The following is a 21817-nucleotide window of genomic DNA, read 5'->3' as shown; positions in this document are numbered from 1 at the left end:
AGAGTGAGTAACCAATGAGCTGGACTCCACTGCATAATGGAGGCCATCGGTGGATGTTAGTGTTTGGTCAGTGAAACGTTCCAATAATTTAATTAAAAAAAAAGTCAAGATTTAAAAGACACAAGAGGGTAGCAGGCAGCCATCCAGCTACAACCACATTAGCACAACAAAATATAATCACAGCCATCACTTCATATCCAGGTAGACAAGAAAACCCTCATGAGATGAATCCATGCAGTTGTCTTATGTAGCCTTCAAAGGTCCACATCTTGCTTGTTGTTCTTGGATTTCTTAACTTGTAAATTAAAAAAATATATATATTTGGGGATTTGTAAAGCATAAGAGGGTCTTTCCAGGGCTCGAGTTGTTTTAGGCAAAAATACAAAGAACACAACCACACTAGCACAATGAACAAGAAATGCAGCAGCCTGCTCAAAACCAGGAAGAGAGGGGAAAAAAAGGATGACCTACAAGTACTTGATGGATTATTCAGTCTTCAGATATCCCTGCATAATGCCTGAAGGAATGCTTTGCCAGCTGAGCTTGTGAGACCAAACGGAGATCCAAGAAAGGTGGAGGCCTACATCTCAAGTGCTGTCTCAGGTCTTATCCATAAAGAGCCTATCTTTAAGGGGAAAAATGAAATTTGATTTATTATGATAACTTTAAACTCTGATTCCACATATGACATACAGATCCCAGTTCTTAGCACCCCTTCACTCCCTGAAGATCTAGGAAAAGACATCCTGGGCCTTACTCTCTTCACAAGGATCCTGGATTTGTCTCAGGGTGAAAGGGCTGTTCCCAGAGGAGCTCCTTTGACTTTGCTCCAAAATTGACTTCAGTGTAAGGGAGCGGAGAATCAGGTTTGTGCCTGGGAGACGCTGAACGCAGGGCAGGTGGAGGCATTGCTGGTGTGATAGTTCAGGCCCTTCCCAGGCCTAGGAGTGAGGCAGGTCATGATCTGTAACACATCAGAGACCAGTGGTGACTGGGGCAGAATTCATAGGTTCATAGATTATAGAGTTGGAAGGGACCCAATGGATCATCGTATCCAACCCCCTGCCCCTGGCAGGAAAAGGACCGAGGTCAGATGACCCCAGCCAGGTGATTGTCAAGTCTCCTCTTGAAGACATCCAAGTTAGGTGACAGCACCACCTCCCTTGGAAACCCATTCTAGACTCTGGCCACCCTTACTGTAAAAAAATTCTAATGTCGAACCTAAATCTACTCTCCACTAGTTTGCACCCATTATTCCTAGTTACTCCCTGGGGTGCTCTGGTAAACAGCACATCCCCAATTCCCTGCTGTCTTCCCCTGATAAACTTGTAGGTGGCTACAAGGTCACCCCTCAGCCGTCTTTTGTGAAGTCTGAAGAGATCCAGCTCCCTCAACCTCTCCTCATAGGGTCTTTCACGAAGACCACTAATCATGCGAGTGGCCCTCCTCTGAACCCTCTCCAGATCCTCTGTGTTCCTCTTGAAGTGCGTCACCCACACCTGGACACAGTAGTCCAGCTGCAGCCTGACTAATGCCACATAGAGGGGGAGCATTGCCTCCCTCAATCTGTTGGTCATGCATCTGCTAATGCACAACAAGGGGTGATTGGCTTTCTTGATGGCCTCATTACACTGCCAGCTCATGTTCATCTTGGAGTCAACTATGACTCCAAGATCCCTCTCAGCCGCTGAGCTGCTGAGGAGGTCATCCCCAACCTGCAGGTGTGCTGGGGATTCCTCCTTCCTAGGTGGAGTACCTTCCATTTATGTTTGTTGAATTGCACTCATCCAGCCCTTCCAAGTGCTCCTTAACTAAGTCAGCACTAACCTTTGGTGGTCTGGTGCCTTTTGGACATCTGTCTATGCTCAAGGTGGGTGAATTGTCTTGGTTAGTATTAAGGATTTTTTTGATGCTGGTCGCTTGGAGACAGCAGTCATCTTAATGCAGTCTGGCCTGAGATCCTGCATCAAGGACTACAGGGCAGTGAGAAGGTCCCCTCACCTATAATATATACTAAAGTTTGGCCTAACTGTGACATGGACAACATGGCAGGGTGTACAGGGTTGGAGGTTTTATTATGTGTAGGTCTGAATAAAATGAAGATGCCTCAAGAGACAGGACTTAAGGAGTTTCTCTTGGGTAGGTCGGGAATGGGGGAGGCGATGGCTCCAACCCCCACCTGGCAAGGAAGCTGAGCTCAGCTCCATTGGGAGTAAACTGCTGGGCACAAACCTACCAGGGGTGATTCCAGCATAACCCCTGGACCAGTGGGGGAACTGGGGAGCAGGGGCAGTGTGACCTGAGCAGCTGGTTTCCCGCCTGAATGGATCCAAGGACACACAACACATGATGCCCTTGAGTTTGTGATGACCATGGGTTAACTTATGGGACAAATGCCGGAGGCTCTTACCACATCTGTGTGGCACCGTGTCACTGGAGCTGGCCCTGTAGCGCACGCTCACCCACACCACGGCACAGACCATGCACAGGAAGACGGGCATCTTCAAGCCGACCAGGAGCAGGAAATAGATGCTGCTGGCCTGGGACCTGCAGGTGGAGGACGGTGTAGAGTGAGTTGAGCCCTCTTGGTTGGACTAGACTGCTCTCTTCCTGAAGGTGGGAAGGGAACATGAAGGTTTGAGCACCCACCACTGACAGACCCCCAGAACCTACTTCGGGTCTCATTCATGCAATAACAGAGCCAGCGACGGTCCGGTGTGAACAGGCTCAGTCTGTGTCTTCCCAATGCTCATGTTTTCCTACATTTCACTGTGCCTAAGTAGACCTGCAAGTAGCTGCTGACAAAAGCTGCTCTGTCTGATAATATCACCAAAGGAGTGACCTTACTTATGAAGCTGGGATGGTTGAATATTGTATGCACAGTGTCACAGGGCAGGGAGGTGGGCACTCACTGCAGGAGAGTGTGAGGTACAGGCTTTGCCTGCTATAGACACGCTCCATGTGGAGATGGGCTCGCAGGAGCGGGTATGAGCTGGGGCCTCTGTGGTTGATGGTGATCACGGAGAAAGCTGCAATGGATAAGAGAGCTTCAGCAGGTGCATGCAGTGTCTGATGGGCTGTACGTTGGGCAGGCATCTGCCAAATCCTTTGGTAGTTGGGGCAACACTCCTCATGGCTGGAAAGGAAGGGATGTACCCAGGCACTGTGTGAGCCAGTACTAAGGGACTCTGCTACATCTGTCAGGGGAGATGGGACTGGACTGAGGAGTCAGGCTGTGAGAGGTTGCTGCACTGGCAGCGCACCGGGGGCTGCAGCCTCAGCAGGGGGGGCTCTTTGCTCTGTGGGAACCCAAGGTGTTCCCATGTGGACCTGAGTGTTGAAGGGTGAAGCGGGTTATAGACTGCAGGGCTTAACCCCTCCCTTTTGAGGGTACCAGGGACCAAAACATCTAGAGCCTGTCCCAGCACCCAACCCCAGACACTGTCCCGCCCAGAGCTGGGGGGAGCAGGGCAAGAAGTTTCCTGGGGACACGGTCGGTTCCCCCAAATGCTCAAGATCAACAATTAGAGACCTCACTGCCCTGCACAGGTAGATGCCACTACCTGCCTGCATCTGATTCTCAGTCTGTGCACCGGATGTGGTCGTCCCAGGTGAAGTTTCCACCCACCGCTCCTGCAGCCTGAGCCCGGCAGTTCACAGCACATGGTGGAATTGCTCAGCAGCAAATGTGAAGCTGGCTGGTGTAGCTGAGCCAAGCTCGCAGACACACCTGGCAGCAGAGGGAAAAGCAAGTTCTTATAAGGGTTTCAGTTCGCAGTGTCATCACGGGTCTCTTGTAGTTTGTCTCCACTTGCATTTAAGTCCCTGCTAGGCTAGGCAAGGGCAGAGGTGCCAAAGGGACTTGTCATGGGAATCAGTGGGCGCCTGCACATGTTGTTGACTTGTCTAGATAAATATACTCTTTGGGTTTTTGTCTCTCTCAAGTACCACGATGGTTCCTGTTACTATTTTGCACGACTGGGTTTATGACTCAAAATTCGTTAACGTGTAATTACCAGTTAAAGACACGAGAGGGCACCTCATAAACTTACCCTCCCCACCTTCTACTACTAAATTTTAGCAGCAGCTAGTTTGGATATGTAATCTGTGCTGTGCTTGGTGCCTTTTATTCATAAACTAAATCAACAGATGAACAGTCAACTTGGTGGGTTGTGTGGGACTGGTTTTGGTTGACTTTAGGGGACAGGGGTGGGCAGGACGTGCTTTTGGTTGCTGCACCAAATGTGCCCCCCTGCACAGCGGCCAGCATACGCCCCCACACCTGAGTACATGCTGCAGGAAGGCACCCTTCGATAGGGTGTCATACATAAAGGAAACGAGCTGCAGGAAGGAGAAGGGATGAGGGTTACAACAGCAGAATCACATGCTGGCTCTGAGCCTGGGTAGCTGCCAACAGGAATACAGGACCGGACTGAGCTGGATATGAGCATGGCTTTTAAGAACGCAGGTCGTCCCACCAAGCTTCAGGAAAGGACGAGGACTCCCTGTTACAGCCGGAAAGAGCTTTACTTCTTCCCGGCAGTGCCAAATCCCAGAGGCAGCTGGTGGTGTAGTGAACAAGGCGGGAATAATGGAGACTTCACAGAAGGACTAGTAGGCTTTAGGGGTTCAGATGAGAGAACAGGTGGAAAGAGAAAAAGAAATCAGTCTCCATCTGAGACACGACACATTGTAAGATCAAAGGCTCACAGAAAATGAGGGTTGGAAGGGACCTCAGGAGGTCACATCTAGTCCAACCTCCTGCTCAAAGCAGGACCATCCCCAATTATATCATCCCAGCCAAGACTTTGTCTAGCCGGATCCTAACAACCTCCAAGGATGGAGATTCATCATCCTCTCTGGGTAACCTGTTCCAGTGTTTTACTGAGATCCTAGTGAGAAAATTCTTCCTAATCTCTAACCTAAACTTCCCTACCTGAAACTTGAGCCCATTGCTCCTTGTTCTGTTATCTGCCACCACTGAGAACAGTCCAGCTCCATCCTCTTTTGAACCTCCCTTCAGGTAGTTAAAGGCTGTTATTAAATCCCCTCTGTTTTCTCTTCTGTAGACTAAATAAGCCCAGTTCGCTCAGCCTCCCTTCATAAGTCATGTGCCGCAGCCCCCTCACCATTTTCATTGCCCTCCCCTGGACTCTCTCCAATTTGTCCACATCCCTTTAGTAGAGGGGGGCTCAGAGCTGATCACAGGACTCCAGAGGTGCCTCGCCAGTGCTGAACAGAGGGGAGGAATCACTTCCCTTGACCTGCTGGCAACGCTGCTACCAGTGCCGCCCACTAAGGTACAACACTGTTGTCTGAAGGAGGAGGAAGCTGAAGGAGGAGGGATCCCTTGCACTGTGAGAACTGCCATGAGACAGAAAACCACCGCGCCCACGATCATGACGGCTCTCACTCACCCTGCTGGGGTGGGGTGTTGGTTAGGGAAATTGGCTTCATCTTCCTTAGCAGCTGTCCGTGCCGAGGTCGGCTTTGTGGAGGCTGTAGGAAGCGGGGTTGGCAGTGTCGATCCTGCTGAGTGTGAGGAAGGAAGAGTCATTGAGGGGTGAAAAATCAAATCTTACAGACACCCAGCAGGGCTGTAGCTGGGATGGGAACATGGGTGGGTCCCTGCTTCTGATGGATGAACCCCAAAGGCTGATGTCACAGTGAATTGTGTTGCAGATGGATTGGACTAGTGAACACCCCCAGCTGCACCCCAGAATCTCAAGTATCTCCTGTTACATACCTGCTGCCCATATTAAACAGATGCCCCATGCTTGAACACCTTCCTGCTGTCTGGTCAGTGAATATTTTTAGTTCACTCTGTAATTTGCCCCAGGTTCATATTCACTTGGGTGCTACTTGCTGAGCTGCAGCACATGCTAACCCTCCCACAGAAATGTGACTTCTCTCCAGGCCAAAGCACGGCCACTTTCTCAGTGACACTAGACATTCTCCTTTCTAAGAACAAGGTTCAAACCCAAGTACTAGAAATTATTCTGTCCACTGCTGCCATAGATTGCATAGACATGAGGGCTAGAAGGGACCTCACGAGATCGTGGGGTCCAGTCCAAAACTGTTCCAGCAGTTTGTGATCGTTAGACCATGTCTTCTCTTGGGGTGCCCTGGTGAACAGATGCTCTCCCAGCTCTCCCCAGTTCCTGATGCACACCCCTTGTATAGTTATAGGCTGCTACCAAGTCACCCCTGAACCTTCACTTCTCCAGGCTGAAGAGTCCCATGCCTCTCAGCCTCTCCTCATAAGGCCTGTTCTCTTGATCTCTAATCCTGTGTGTGGCTCTCCTCTGGACTCTCCCAAACTTCTCCACATCCTTTCTAAAGTGTGGAGACCAGAATTGGATGCAGTACTCCAGCTGCGGCTGAGTAAAGCGGGAGGATGACGTCTTGGGTCTTGCTTGAGATGCATCGGTAGATGCAAGGCATAGTTTTATTACCAGGATGTGTAGGGGTCATGAAATCCCTGAAGTCACTGGGGGGACATTCCCCCACCATGGGCACGGCATAGGTGGTCTTCGGCTCCCCTCCATCCCTAGCACAGGGGCGTGTCAGGGGCAGGCAAGGACGGACAGAAAAGGCTCTTCATCTTTGGTTCTGGGAAAGCTGCGGCCTGTGGAGCCGTACTGGGAGGAAGTGAGCGTGTGACACATTACAGCACTCCCAGGTGCATCTGTCCATCCAGAATAGACGGTTGGGAAGGTGTCCTCTTTGCTCCCCACCCCCTGGGCTGCACTTTGGGAGGCAGAGCACATAACCTCAGCCAGACCGCCCCTTGCATGGTTAACATGGCAGCATCCAGGGTGCCTGCTCAGTCAGTGGGGCTGGTTCCAGGGTTAGAGCTCAGCTTCAGCAACTGCAGTGTTTTAGGCCTGTGAGATGATTCATGGTGGGCCTCAAGGGCATGGCCAACAAGTGCGTATCACTCTGTAATGCGTGCAGAAGGGCTGGTCCCTACAAAACATGAGGACTCTCCTGGTGCTACCAGACCGACTTCTTCAGGAGCTTTCCTGGTCCTGTCAGCAGCAGGCTTGGCAGTGCTGGGACTCAAACTTTCCAGCTAAAAAGTTTTTCTTGCGAGAACATTTTCTGTAGGAAAACTTAAGTATTAAGAACGGTCATATCTTTTCAGAGTGGAAAAAAACGGATTGAAACAGAGTCTAGCAATGCACAATCTGGATTTGTCAACTTGCAACAACATTTTAAATGTTCATTTTTTGAGGTTAACACGGCCTCTCATATGCATTTCCATTTTGCCAGAGCAATTTCCAGGTTTTCCATTCAAAATATCTTCCTGTTTCTTTTTTCTGCTGTCTGACAACTGCCTGGGGAAGCTGCCTTCCAGGCACAGTGTTAGGGTTACCGTATTTCTGGTTCCAAAAAAGAGGACACCTGTCGCCCGGGAGGACGGAGAGGGGGAGGGGAATGTGAATGACTGTGAGGGGTGGGCAGTAATAAGCTGGTGCCCTGCCCCTGCCCATTCTGTTGCCCCTTACTCCCAAACCATGCCCCCCCACCCCCCCAGCCCTGCCAGTGTCCCTCACTCCCAATCCACAAAACCCACCACACTGGGGCATGTTGGTGCCCCTTACTCCTGACCCTCAACCCCCTGGTGCTGCCACTGCCCTGCCCTCCTGACCCACCGTCCTCAGCCCCGCAGTGCCCCTCATACCTAAGCCACAGCTCCCTGCCCTGTCCAGCCAATGCCCCTCATTCCTGACCTGCAGCCCCCTGCCCCCCCAGTCCTGCCTGGCCATGTAGCTCCGTCTTGCCCCTGAAGGGCTGGCAGGCATCCACTCTCCCACACACCCATCCACCCCCCCCCCATCTCCACACACCCTGACCGTCCCCAAGCCCTGGCCCTCCAACCCTTGCCCCCTCCAGACTTACCTGCATTCAGCTGCATGCCGGCCAGGTGTGTGCGCGCCCTGCCTCCAGCTACTTGCTAGGGCAAGGCTGGGAAGTGCCGGGAAAAACTTTGAAGCTGAGCTGACCAAAATCGCAGACACTTGATTATATTTAAAATAATGGCCTGGACTGAAATTGGAGGATCTAAAAAGAGGACATGGCTGGGAAAACCCAGACATATGGTATGTCTACACAGTGTCACCTTCCTTCTGGAATAATGAAAGTTAAAAATCTTACTCTTTTCTGTGTCGGACTCAGCTAAGAATCCACCTTCATTACATGCCTATGGGAACTGAGTCTTTAAGAAAACCAGCAAATATCCTGACACTCATCAAAAAATCCTGAGCTCACACCACTGAACCGTCTCCATGGGAAGATTCCTCAGCACAGAGGACACTGTTGGTTTAGACTTAACACCAAGATCCTTATTGCCCTGCGTAGTTTGGAAGCTCCAGCTGGACCTTGTGGATCCAGCTCTGAGTACAACATGCAGCAGCGGGGGCGTCCAAGCTGCAAGGAAGAAGCCACAGGTGCTTGCAGCCTGCCCCAGCCCAGTCACTTCAAGGCATTTCCAGGTGTCCCCAAACAGCCCACGTCACGCTTACCTGGGAAGAGAACCCAGAGCCAAAGGAGCACCTGCATGGTCCTGGTTCCTCTGTGGATGAGTCTGGCCTCTGCAAGAGCCCTGGGACCTGCTTTCTTTCAACCAAACTACAAATGGAGTCGTGACAGCCACCAGCCACTTCCTTACTTTGCACCTCTGAGCTACTTCCCTTCCGTGTGGAGTGCAACTACAGCAGGACGTGACACAACATCTGTTATTTTGTTACTGGAAGCTTTTCTTGCAAGCAGGGAAATGTTGCAACCCAGAAGGGAGTTGATCCTGCCGACCAGCGCCACAGAGAATCATAGAGAATGAGGGATGGAAGGAGCTCAGGAAAAATCTAGTCCAACCCCCTGCTCAAAGCAGGACCATCTGTAACTAAAGTATCTCAGCCAAGGTTTTGTCTAGCCAGGTCTTAAAAAACTCCAAGGAGGGAAAGTCCACAACCCCTCCGGGTAAACCTGTTCCAGTGTTTTACTACCCTTCTAGTGAAAAATTTATTTCTGATATCTAACCTAAATGTCCCTTGCTGCAACTTGAGCCCATTGCTTCTTGTTCTGTCATCTGCCACAATCGAGCAAAGTCCAGCTCCATGCTCTTTGAAACCACTTTTCAAGTAGTTAAAGCCTAGAATTAAATCCCTTTTCAGGCTTCTCTTCTGCAGACTACATAAAACCAGTTCCCTCAGCCTCTCCTCATAAGTCATGTACCCCAACCCCCGAACCATTTTCGTTGCTCTGTGCTGGACTCTCTCCAATTTGTCCACATCTTTTCTATAGTGGGGGACCCAAAACTGGACACAGGACTCCAGATGTGGCCTCACCAGTGCTGAATAGAGGGGAAGAATCACTTTCCTTGATCTGCCGGCAACACTCCTGCTACAGCAGCCCGGTATGCCATTAGCCTTCTCAGCAAAAAGGGCATGCTGTTGGCTCATATTCAGCTTATTCTCCACTGTAACCCCAGGTCCCTTTCAGCAGAGCTGCTGCTCAGCCACTGCCTCCCCAGCCTATACCGGTACACCCCATGTCCACAGTGTATTAAGTTTTCCTGCCTGTGACAAAACGCAGCATCTACACTGACACCTTGATGTTACCATGCTCTTGGAACTGCATAGGTGCATACCCTACGTTGCTGATCCCCGCCCCCCCGCCCCGAGCCAGGCTCCCTATGGTACGTGTTCATCTTAAAGATCATTTGAGACCCAGGTGCTAGTCCCTGTGTGATGGGACTCACAACAAGGACTTGAATCTCACCATTGCAAAACCCAAATGTGTGCCCTGGCCACCAAGTCACTGGGTAGGCCTTGGGTGGGAGGGAAGGGTTCTTCGCTGTCTCACGAGAACACTCACTTTCAAACAATCATCCAGCGTGCATTGGAGCTGGCACTTTCCCCGAATCCCTCAAAGCTATTGTTGGAGCTGCCAGGGCTTGAAGGCGCTTAGCTCTGTGTCAGGGAGTCTGACAACCCCAGTGACCCCAGCCCCAGATGGGGCAAGGCAGGGCCACCCAGGAGCTTTGGATCCTGGAAGGCCGGGCTCTTGAGCAGCCTGGAAAACCCCAAACTGATTTCACGCATAACAGCATCCAGCACAACATGGAACCAGCTTGCCATGATCTGAAGCTTTTGCGCAGAAGCAGCTTATTCTAAAAATGAAAGCAATGCATGGAAGCAAGGATTAACTATGGCTATGCCCTCTCCCATAAGTGTCAGATGTCTTGACTTGGGTAGGAGGTGGATAATAGATAAGCCTAGAGGGGCTGAGCAACATGGGGTCTGAGAGTGGAAGTGACTGCTCTTGAAAAACGCCCCACGGTGTAAACCTCAGGGAGTCAGGAGAGGAACGGAAGCTGAAGTAGCACATTGGCATGAGCCGATGCAGGCATTGATAATGGGCCTGAAAATAGATGGAAACTTCTAAGCCTCACAGGAATGAGGTATTGGACTAGCCTCTGGAAAGGAGGAGCAGCAAGAGACTCAGCAGGTTCAAAGATGGAGCTTGAGACATTTGCTAAAGGGGTTCGGTGCTTCTGTCTCCACGGGAATGGGACTCGCACTACTTTTCTTGCTAGCGAGTTTTCTTCTCTTCCCTTTAGAAAGCCCCTGCTGCTTCTGTCCAGCACGGGGACCTCCTCTCTGAGCTTTGTACATCCTTCAGCCCGTCTGCCTTCCAGTCCATTCCAGGCATTGTCATCTGCTGACTGGATGCCTGCCTTGCTGTGACTGTCTTCTCCAGCCCGCCCCTTTGAACCTATAAAGAAACCAGAAGGTAAAAAACAAAGGAGAAGCGGGCAGGGCACCACTGGTGGGTTACTGTTGACTGCATGAGGGAAGCTCTTGAAGGATGTTTCTTCCAGTACTTTATTGAAGGCATAAAGGTATTTACAAACCATAACAGGGTCCATCCAGGGCCTTATTGGCTTTGGTTTGGGGGAAGAACCCCACAATCACACGACACAACAAATACAGCCAGCTGCCGCTTCAAATCCAGGACAAGATGGGGAAACATGCTGAAACGGGGGGTACTGCTTGGCCTCTAAGTGTCTCGGCACAGTGTATGCCATTCCTGGCAGGATGCTTTGCTGACAGCCACGGGGACTGCAGGAGTTTGGGGTATGCCAGGCTGTGGATATGCTAAGCTATAATGAAGCTAAGACACTGCAAAGGACCTTGGGAGTAACAGGCTTCACTGACGGCTGGATGACCTGATAAAAGATGCAGTGAGCGAAAAGCCTAATTCAAAGTAAGCAACAAAAGTTGGGCAAGTTGGGGAGTTAGGCAAAATGGCATGTTACAGATGCAGTTGGGCTAGAAGCCGTCCACTCATGTCTGCAAGACCCTGCAACAGTTGGGTCTTTCCTAGGAGCTCAGTCAAGAAGTGGGATGAGCCCCCTGGATGGGGCAAGTGACACCCAAAAAACCCTTTCACACTGAACAACTCTCCAGACACTTTGGAGCTCAGGTGGCCTGACATCCCTGTACCCAGTTACGTGAGAGGGGTTGTTCCCAGACGCATCTGCTTCCAGAGGCAGCAACATGATCCTCTCACAGGAGCAGCCTCCAACTGCTCCCTGGGCCACATCTTTTCTATCCATGGAGACTCAAGCAAAGTCTGGGCCTCACTCTGCTCTCGAGGGTCCTGGATATGGCCCGGTGGGAGGGAGCTCTTTCCAGTGTGTCTCCCTTGACTTACACTGGAGTGAATGTGGAGTGAAGGGAGAGGGCAATCAGGCCTGGTACATGGGAGGTGCAGAACACAGGGCAAAGCGGGGCATCATCGTTGTGGTGGTCCCAGTCCTTCCCAGGTCCACGAGGGAGGCCGGTCATGAGCTGTAACAGACACAAGAGAGATGAGGAGTGACTGGAGGGAATGGCCCAGCTGTAATACATCCCTGTTGGACCCAAACCATGGCTTAGGAAGTGTGGCCCAGGAGTGCAGTGGGTGGGGCTATTGCCGCATGTAGCCCTGCAGGAGAGGTGGCGGCCTCAAGAAAGCTGCCATATTCCTCAATGACGGGCCAGGAATAGGGCTGGGAGTGGATGAAGCACCGGCCCCACCTCCCACCATGCACCTGGCAGGATAGCCGTGCTCAATCCCCACTGGGTGTATGGTCCACTGGGCAGAGCCCCAGTAGGGATCACTCCATTTTTACCCCCGGACCAGTGGGAGGTCCAGGGAGCAGGGACAGTGTCACTGGTGCAGCCAGTTTCCCTCCAGGCAGGATCCAGGGGAAGCACAACACCTTGCTGCCCTGCAGTGTGTGATCCCGGTGTTGCCATGATTGAGCCCCTGGGAGTGCAGAACAGGCCAGTGCAGTGTGTGGGCCCACGGGGTGGATGCCGGAGGCTCTCACCGTGTCTGTGGCGTCTAGTCGTTGGAGCTGCCCCTGTAGCGCACGCTCACCCACACCACAGCGCAGACCATGCACAGAAAGACAGGCAGCTTCAGGCCGACCAGGAGCAGGAGGTGGATGTTGCTGGCCTGGGAGCTGTGCAGTTGGGTGACAGTGGGGAGAGGTGAACTCTCTAGATTTGAATACACTCCTCCCACTGACCTACCTGTTCCCCAGCTGCTCTCAGGCTGAAGGTGGGAAGGATGTTTCAGCATGAAGAAAAGGAAGCCCCAGGGTTTCAGCACCTGCCCCTGACACAGACCCCCACAACCTCCTCAGGGATTCATTCATGCAGTCACAGAGCCAGCAGCAGCTTGGTTCCCAGTCTGCCCTTTCCAGTCAGTGCTGTCCTACCCACAGTCTGCCTCCAAGGAGCTGCTGATCAAAGAAGCCCCGTGGGACATTCTCAGCAATGGGGTGCAATGGGGCTAGATGTCCTCAACCTGGGGTGAGGGTACAGGCACTCACCTTTGGGGCGTGCTGTGCACAGTTGTGAACTCAGGAGAAGTCAGGATCTCTATGGTTGATGACACTGGGGTGGGAAGCACTGCAAAGGAGACCAGAGCTTCATTGGGTGCATGTTGCACCTGATGGTGGGGATGTGCTGCCAGCACTGTTAGGTGACAGCACAACTCAATGTCCTTATGTGACACAGCCCAGCACACCTGTGGTATAAGCTCACCATCCAGCTCCTCCATTGAAACGGCAGGTTGAAAATGTTTGGATCCTCCAAAGCACACATTCCTTCATTTTAAGGGCTGCCAAAAGGTCCCAACTGTACTTTTACCTCACAGTGAATGCAAATGCCAAACCCTTAATAGTTTAGAGAGCCACACGGAGCCAAAGGCAACTCTTTGGGCCCTGGGAATCAGGGAACACAAACCCAAGCACCACTTCACCGAGGGAGAGGAGGGAAACCCCCTTGTGTCCCAGGGCCTGGCAGCCAGAGCTCTGTGATCAGGAACCAGCCCCACCCTTCGCTCCCACACCTGTGTCCGGGGGGTCCCCCTGAGTCCAGCCACACTCTCCGGCCTCTGGTTTTTCACAGGCATCTGGGTTTCACTCCTGGGAATGACCCAGCCTTAGGCTCACATGTGGGGACTCTCTGATCTTGGGTGTGATCTGCCTGAACCCAGATCTTCCAGAAGGGCCAGAGCTGTTGGGGTGTAAGGTCCTGGGGGTGCAGCACAGCAAGGTGCGCCGCACATAGAGCGCACAGTTTCTACTGGGTCATCAGCTTATGCTGCTCCCTACTCCTTCCCCTCCTCCGACTCCTCCTCATGGGGCAATGTTCCCTCTGACACAGCCCTCACTCCCCCCCTGCTCTCTTTCAGTGGGATCAGGCCCTGGTAGCGCTGCTGCCCAGACCAGGGTGGCTTCGAGGGGGAAGGAGGATCCAGCTGCCATCCTGGGCTGGTCCCGCGGGGCTCTGCTGGGTCTGTCCAGGAGGTGGGTCAGACAGCGGAGCAGGGTTGTGGGGAGCCTCTGTAATGGGAGCACTGGGCACAGGGCACTGCGGGCAGAGCAGGGGGCATGATGGGGGTGATGTGGCTGATGGTCTTCAGGGTTGAATCTCCCTTTGCATTACTGGGGACCTTCACATTGAGAGCCTGCCTGACCACAGCACCCTCCATCCCCTCTTTCCTCTGAGCAGGGAGGAAGGGAAGGCAGTTATCTGGGGACACGATCACCTCCACAGCATGCCTGGGATCAGGCAGTGCAGTCCTCAGCACCCTGCAGTGGTAGGTGCCAGCATCCGCCTTGGTCAGGTGCTCCATGGTAACCGTGAACCTGCGCAGGGTGTGGTTGTCCTGGATGGAGAAGCGGCCCTTTTGGACCTTGGCCTCCGACCCGTTGGTCTCCAGGATGTGCTCCCCATTAGAACAGCGGAAGGAAGATCCTTCTCTACACCAGAACTTCCCATACTCCTCATAGCCCTTGTCATACCCGCATGTCACGGACACCGACCCACCTTCAGGGCCCGTCACCGTCCAGGGGCCAGTCAGTGCCACGCTGTCTGCAGGAGACACGAACACAGAGAGACCCTGAGCCCTTTGCTCTGCAATGACGTTCCCAGGGAAGACAGGGGATGCCGTGGCCCGTGCATGGAGGGAAGGAGGAGAAGGGGCAACACAGGGCGTCACATTTTCTGAATCAGAAAACTTTCCCCGAGAGAAATTTTCCTGCAGAAAATCTCCAGTGTGAACATAACAGTTTGCTCTGACTGGGAACACTGGACCTGAACCCGTCAAGGCAGTGTCTGGATCTGACACCTCGAAACAAGCCAGTGCTTGTTACTATAACAGGGAGCCCTAGCCCTGTTACTGCAAAGCGGCATGGTCCTTTTATGGCCAGTCTTCAGTGCAAGGACATCTGGCAGAGCAGGGGTTCAGGGGAGCCCTGCAGGTGGGTCAGCGACCGGGGCTGATGGGCCGAGCCGATGGGAGCAACCAGCCCAGGCGCAGGCAGAGAGCGGGCTCCTGATTGCCCAGGAGACCAATAGAAAACACCTCTGCAGGCCGGGGCACAGGACAGCATGACCTGGAGAGGTACTTATACCTCACAGTAAATGCAAATGCCAAACCCTTAATAGTTTAGAGAGCCACACGGAGCCAAAGGCAACTCTTTGGGCCCTGGGAATCAGGGAACACAAACCCAAGCACCACTTCACCGAGGGAGAGGAGGGAAACCCCCTTGTGTCCCAGGGCCTGGCAGCCAGAGCTCTGTGATCAGGAACCAGCCCCACCCTTCGCTCCCACACCTGTGTCCGGGGGGTCCCCCTGAGTCCAGCCACACTCTCCGGCCTCTGGTTTTTCACAGGCATCTGGGTTTCACTCCTGGGAATGACCCAGCCTTAGGCTCACATGTGGGGACTCTCTGATCTTGGGTGTGATCTGCCTGAACCCAGATCTTCCAGAAGGGCCAGAGCTGTTGGGGTGTAAGGTCCTGGGGGTGCAGCACAGCAAGGTGCGCCGCACATAGAGCGCACAGTTTCTACTGGGTCATCAGCTTATGCTGCTCCCTACTCCTTCCCCTCCTCCGACTCCTCCTCATGGGGCAATGTTCCCTCTGACACAGCCCTCACTCCCCCCCTGCTCTCTTTCAGTGGGATCAGGCCCTGGTAGCGCTGCTGCCCAGACCAGGGTGGCTTCGAGGGGGAAGGAGGATCCAGCTGCCATCCTGGGCTGGTCCCGCGGGGCTCTGCTGGGTCTGTCCAGGAGGTGGGTCAGACAGCGGAGCAGGGTTGTGGGGAGCCTCTGTAATGGGAGCACTGGGCACAGGGCACTGCGGGCAGAGCAGGGGGCATGATGGGGGTGATGTGGCTGCAGCACCCGTGTGTTAGAAGCGCCCCATCCAGCTCCTCCATTGAAACGGCAGGTTGAAAATGTTTGGATCCTCCAAAGCACACATTCCTTCATTTTAAGGGCTGCCAAAAGGTCCCAACTGTACTTTTACCTCACAGTGAATGCAAATGCCAAACCCTTAATAGTTTAGAGAGCCACACAGAGCCAAAGGCAACCCTTTGGGCCCTGGGAATCAGGGAACGCAAACCCAAGCACCACTTCACCGAGGGAGAGGAGGGAAACCCCCTTGTGTCCCAGGGCCTGGCAGCCAGAGCTCTGTGATCAGGAACCAGCCCCACCCTTCGCTCCCACACCTGTGTCCGGGGGGTCCCCCTGAGTCCAGCCACACTCTCCGGCCTCTGGTTTTTCACAGGCATCTGGGTTTCACTCCTGGGAATGACCCAGCCTTAGGCTCACATGTGGGGACTCTCTGATCTTGGGTGTGATCTGCCTGAACCCAGATCTTCCAGAAGGGCCAGAGCTGTTGGGGTGTAAGGTCCTGGGGGTGCAGCACAGCAAGGTGCGCCGCACATAGAGCGCACAGTTTCTACTGGGTCATCAGCTTATGCTGCTCCCTACTCCTTCCCCTCCTCCGACTCCTCCTCATGGGGCAATGTTCCCTCTGACACAGCCCTCACTCCCCCCCTGCTCTCTTTCAGTGGGATCAGGCCCTGGTAGCGCTGCTGCCCAGACCAGGGTGGCTTCGAGGGGGAAGGAGGATCCAGCTGCCATCCTGGGCTGGTCCCGCGGGGCTCTGCTGGGTCTGTCCAGGAGGTGGGTCAGACAGCGGAGCAGGGTTGTGGGGAGCCTCTGTAATGGGAGCACTGGGCACAGGGCACTGCGGGCAGAGCAGGGGGCATGATGGGGGGGATGTGGCTGATGGTCTTCAGGGTTGAATCTCCCCTTGCATGACTGGGGACCTTCACATCGAGAGCCTGCCTGACCACAGCACCCTCCACCTCCTCTTTCCTCTGAGCAGGGAGGAAGGGAGGGCAGTTACCTGGGGACACGATCACCTCCACAGCGTGCCTGGGATCAAGCAGTCGAAGCCTCAGCACCCCACAGTGGTAGGTGCCAGCATCTGCCTTGGTCAGGTGCTCCATGCTAACCGTGAACACATGCAGGCTGTGGTTGTCCTGGATGGAGAAGCGGCCCTCTCGCACCATGGTCTCTGACCCGTTGGTCTCAAGGATGAACTCCCAGTTGAAACAGCGGAAATAAGATCTTTCTCTACACCAGAACTTCCCATACTTCTCATAGCCCTTTTCGTACTCGCATGTCACAGACACCGACCCACCTTCAGGGCCCATCACTGTCCGGGGGCCTGTCACTGCCACGCTGTCTGCAGGAGACACTGACACGGAGAGACCCTGAGCCCTTTGCCCTGCAATGACGTTCCCAGGGAAGACCGGGGATGCCGTGGCCCGTGCATGGAGGGAAGGAGGAGAAGGGGCAACACAGGGCGTCACATTTTCTGAATCAGAAAACTTTCCCCGAGAGAAATTTTCCTGCAGAAAATCTCCAGTGTGAACATAACAGTTTGCTCTGACTGGGAACACTGGACCTGAACCCGTCAAGGCAGTGTCTGGATCTGACACCTCGAAACAAGCCAGTGCTTGTTACTATAACAGGGAGCCCTAGCCCTGTTACTGCAAAGCGGCATGGTCCTTTTATGGCCAGTCTTCAGTGCAAGGACATCTGGCAGAGCAGGGGTTCAGGGGAGCCCTGCAGGCGGGTCAGCGACCGGGGTGATGGGTCGAGCCGATGGGAGCAACCAGCCCAGGCGCAGGCAGAGAGCGGGCTCCTGATTGCCCAGGAGACCAATAGAAAACACCTCTGCAGGCCGGGGCACAGGACAGCATGACCTGGAGAGGTACTTATACCTCACAGTAAATGCAAATGCCAAACCCTTAATAGTTTAGAGAGCCACACAGAGCCAAAGGCAACCCTTTGGGCCCTGGGAATCAGGGAACGCAAACCCAAGCACCACTTCACCGAGGGAGAGGAGGGAAACCCCGCTGTGTCCCAGGGCCTGGCAGCCAGAGCTCTGTGATCAGGAACCAGCCCCACCATTTGCTCCCACACCTGTGTCCGGGGGGTCCCCCTGAGTCCAGCCACACTCTCCGGCCTCTGGTTTTTCACAGGCATCTGGGTTTCACTCCTGGGAATGACCCAGCCTTAGGCTCACATGTGGGGACTCTCTGATCTTGGGTGTGATCTGCCTGAACCCAGATCTTCCAGAAGGGCCAGAGCTGTTGGGGTGTAAGGTCCTGGGGGTGCAGCACAGCAAGGTGCGCCGCACATAGAGCGCACAGTTTCTACTGGGTCATCAGCTTATGCTGCTCCCTACTCCTTCCCCTCCTCCGACTCCTCCTCATGGGGCAATGTTCCCTCTGACACAGCCCTCACTCCCCCCCTGCTCTCTTTCAGTGGGATCAGGCCCTGGTAGCGCTGCTGCCCAGACCAGGGTGGCTTCGAGGGGGAAGGAGGATCCAGCTGCCATCCTGGGCTGGTCCCGCGGGGCTCTGCTGGGTCTGTCCAGGAGGTGGGTCAGACAGCGGAGCAGGGTTGTGGGGAGCCTCTGTAATGGGAGCACTGGGCACAGGGCACTGCGGGCAGAGCAGGGGGCATGATGGGGGTGATGTGGCTGATGGTCTTCAGGGTTGAATCTCCCTTTGCATTACTGGGGACCTTCACATTGAGAGCCTGCCTGACCACAGCACCCTCCATCCCCTCTTTCCTCTGAGCAGGGAGGAAGGGAAGGCAGTTATCTGGGGACACGATCACCTCCACAGCATGCCTGGGATCAGGCAGTGCAGTCCTCAGCACCCTGCAGTGGTAGGTGCCAGCATCCGCCTTGGTCAGGTGCTCCATGGTAACCGTGAACCTGCGCAGGGTGTGGTTGTCCTGGATGGAGAAGCGGCCCTTTTGGACCTTGGCCTCCGACCCGTTGGTCTCCAGGATGTGCTCCCCATTAGAACAGCGGAAGGAAGATCCTTCTCTACACCAGAACTTCCCATACTCCTCATAGCCCTTGTCATACCCGCATGTCACGGACACCGACCCACCTTCAGGGCCCGTCACCGTCCAGGGGCCAGTCAGTGCCACGCTGTCTGCAGGAGACACGAACACAGAGAGACCCTGAGCCCTTTGCTCTGCAATGACGTTCCCAGGGAAGACAGGGGATGCCGTGGCCCGTGCATGGAGGGAAGGAGGAGAAGGGGCAACACAGGGCGTCACATTTTCTGAATCAGAAAACTTTCCCCGAGAGAAATTTTCCTGCAGAAAATCTCCAGTGTGAACATAACAGTTTGCTCTGACTGGGAACACTGGACCTGAACCCGTCAAGGCAGTGTCTGGATCTGACACCTCGAAACAAGCCAGTGCTTGTTACTATAACAGGGAGCCCTAGCCCTGTTACTGCAAAGCGGCATGGTCCTTTTATGGCCAGTCTTCAGTGCAAGGACATCTGGCAGAGCAGGGGTTCAGGGGAGCCCTGCAGGCGGGTCAGCGACCGGGGTGATGGGTCGAGCCGATGGGAGCAACCAGCCCAGGCGCAGGCAGAGAGCGGGCTCCTGATTGCCCAGGAGACCAATAGAAAACACCTCTGCAGGCCGGGGCACAGGACAGCATGACCTGGAGAGAAGCAGGTGCGGGGAAGCAGGCGCGCTGCCTCGGGTCTTTGTTCTTTGTTATAGCCCAGGGCTTAGCGTTTAGGAAGTTGTTTTAACTGGAGTTTTGGAGGCCTCATTAGTGGCCAGAGGCACATAACCCCCTTGAGCTCTTCCAGGAGCAGGCTCAAGACTCCAGTGAGTATTGAGACATAGCGGAGCCCGGCAAAGGTGCAGAGAGACACGGGGCAGAGAGCCCAGCACCAGAGGGGCACAGAGACCCACGGGCCAGAGAGCCTGGTGCCAGAAGAGCGCAGCAGACAAGACCAGGGGCACAGCGATAGGAAAGCGGGGAGCGGAGCTAGCAGCTCAAAGCCTGGTCCAACACAGCCAGATTAAAGGGGCAGTGGCTGAACATGCTGAGGTCCCAGCAGAGGTGACAGTAGTCATGTAACACCTGCGAGGCATGGGGCAGGGTGAGGGTTGGTATAGAGCCCTGCCATTAGCTCTTAAGGCAGGAGTTTGTCACCTCCAGGTGTTCTTTGGAGTGAGGACCTGATCTGGGAAGCCCTGGGGCAGCCTCCCCTTTAAGAACAAAAAAGAAACATCAAGATGTGGCAGGCAAGTGAAGGGAAGACTGTTCCCAGCAGTGCATTGAAATACAGGGCACTCTGGGGCACATCCAGGGGTGCTCGACCACCTCGGGGATGTTGCCCTGTTACATTTACCTTTTAAAATGGCCTCTCATTTGCATTTCCATTTCATCTTGCTCATTTCTTGGAACTTCCCCCAAAATATCTTCCTGTTCTTCTTCCTGCCCTCAGCTTCCCTTCGCAGGCTTTTCTCTGCAACCATGAAGGCTAACGAACCTTAGTCTTTCTAAGACAGCGAGAGTGCAGCATAGTGACATGACTCCAGGTGCTGGGTCTTTAAGACACCCAACAATTATGCTAAGGCTCCTGATAAAATTCTGAGCCAACAAGACTGGATCTTCTCCTCCGCCAGCTGAACTGAACCGGGTAAGGCAGTGTCTGGATCTGGCATCTCGAAACAACCACTATTACTTTTGTTTTGTATTACAATGGCCTCTCATTAGTATTTCCATTTCATATTACATATTTTTGGGCTCTTCCCGAAAAATACCCTCCCATCTTTTTTCCTGCCCTCAGCTCCTCTTCTCAAGCTGTTCTTTGCACCCATGACGGCTATTGAGCCTTCATCTTTCTTTCTAAGAAAACTGAGCGTTCAATATAATTACATGACTCCAGGAGCTGCATCTTTAAGAAAACCAGCAAGTATCTTGAGGCTCAGGATGACATCCTGATCTGACAACAATGGATCTTCTGTTCAGCACTGAGATCCTTATTTTCCATGCATTTGGAGGCGCCAACTCCTGCAAACCTCCTGTCATACTCACCGGGGAAGAGAATCCAGAGCCAAAGAGGGAGCATCCACATGGTCCTGGTCCCTGTGCAGCTGAATCTGGTCTCTGCAGCTGCCCTGGGACCTGCTGCCTTTCAGGAGTGCTGAAAACGAGCCTGAGACCGCTTCTCTACTTTGCAGTTTCTACCTCTGTCAGCTACTGTCCTTCCGTGTGCAAATGCTTCTGTGCAACTATAGGAAGTGAAACAACATCGACTCTTGTGTTACGTATGCTATATGATGCTGTCTTAAAAAAAAATAGCAGGTTAGTACCCAGCCTTGAAAGCTTTTTTTTTTCTTTTCTAGACAGGCCAGCGGACCATTGTGGATCCACAGTTTTAGGGTCTCTCTCTTAAGTGTTGCAATTTGTGATGAAATCAAATTAACTGATTCCTCTTTCTTGGCTTTCTGATATCCCTGGATCTGGACAGACTCTCTGTCGATAATCTCTGGTGCCCAGATCCCCTCAGTGAAGCCCCCAATAACATTTGTAGCTTAGAGGTCATCAGAGAGTCAGATTCCGGTCTTTGGATGCGATGATTTTATACCAAGGAGGTGATCCTTTATGCTCTGGTGTGTGAAAGCTTCTCTCACTTCTGTCCCTACCACACACTTGGTCTAAAAACAGGTGTCACCAAAAACGCTTGCTCCCACTTTAATTCAGAGTCTCCCCCTGCTCCCCATGAGCCTTGGGAGTGCTAAGTGCTGAACAGTGGCCCTGCTGCATGCTGGCAAACAACCTGGCTTCGTGGACTCTAGACAGGACGAGCGAGGAGGGCCAAATGGAGATTGTGGATGAAATGGGTGAGGAGGACAAAATGGAGCTGTGTCTCCTGCTGGTGCTCTTGGATTTACTGAATAGCATAGAAGCACAGCTAATGATCGCAATGTGTGCTATAGTGATGCTTGTAAACTGTTGCGATGAGATGCCAATATGTAAACACACCTCACGAAAAAGACACTTAGATGTGCGGTGGCATGGGATAGCCGGGAGGCAGGCGCAGAACTGGGGGCTGACA

General features: G+C 53.5%; 1 protein-coding gene across 1 annotated transcript; it reads right to left on the bottom strand.

The window, feature by feature from the left end:
- Positions 1-86: 86 nt before the first annotated feature.
- On the bottom strand, positions 87-20969 carry LOC106721957 (CMRF35-like molecule 2). Its single transcript, XM_025199206.1, has 6 exons — positions 20794-20969; positions 16768-17119; positions 14100-14452; positions 5418-5502; positions 2411-2547; positions 87-964 (listed from the first exon to the last, which is right to left on the bottom strand). The coding sequence occupies exons 1-6, from the start codon at positions 20831-20833 to the stop codon at positions 942-944; spliced, it is 990 nt and encodes a 329-aa protein (XP_025054991.1). The 5' UTR covers positions 20834-20969; the 3' UTR covers positions 87-941.
- Positions 20970-21817: the final 848 nt, after the last annotated feature.

This window comes from Alligator sinensis, unplaced genomic scaffold, assembly GCF_000455745.1.
Source record: "Alligator sinensis unplaced genomic scaffold, ASM45574v1 scaffold876_1, whole genome shotgun sequence".
NCBI lineage: Eukaryota > Metazoa > Chordata > Crocodylia > Alligatoridae > Alligator > Alligator sinensis.
The sequence above is the reverse complement of the archived record's forward strand: the minus strand, read 5'-3'. Positions and strand labels throughout refer to the sequence as shown.

Excerpts from the sequence above, each read along its gene's own strand:
- LOC106721957 (XM_025199206.1), bottom strand. The coding sequence starts at position 20,833 with ATGTGGATGCTCCCTCTTTGGCTCTGGATTCTCTTCCCCG. Across the intron at positions 5,503-14,099 it reads TGTGGAGGTGATCGTGTCCC|CAGCCTCCACAAAGCCGACC; the intron begins CAGATAACTGCC and ends CCCCGCTTCCTA. Across the intron at positions 965-2,410 it reads CACGGTGCCACACAGATGTG|ATCATGACCTGCCTCACTCC; the intron begins GTAAGAGCCTCC and ends GATGTGTTACAG.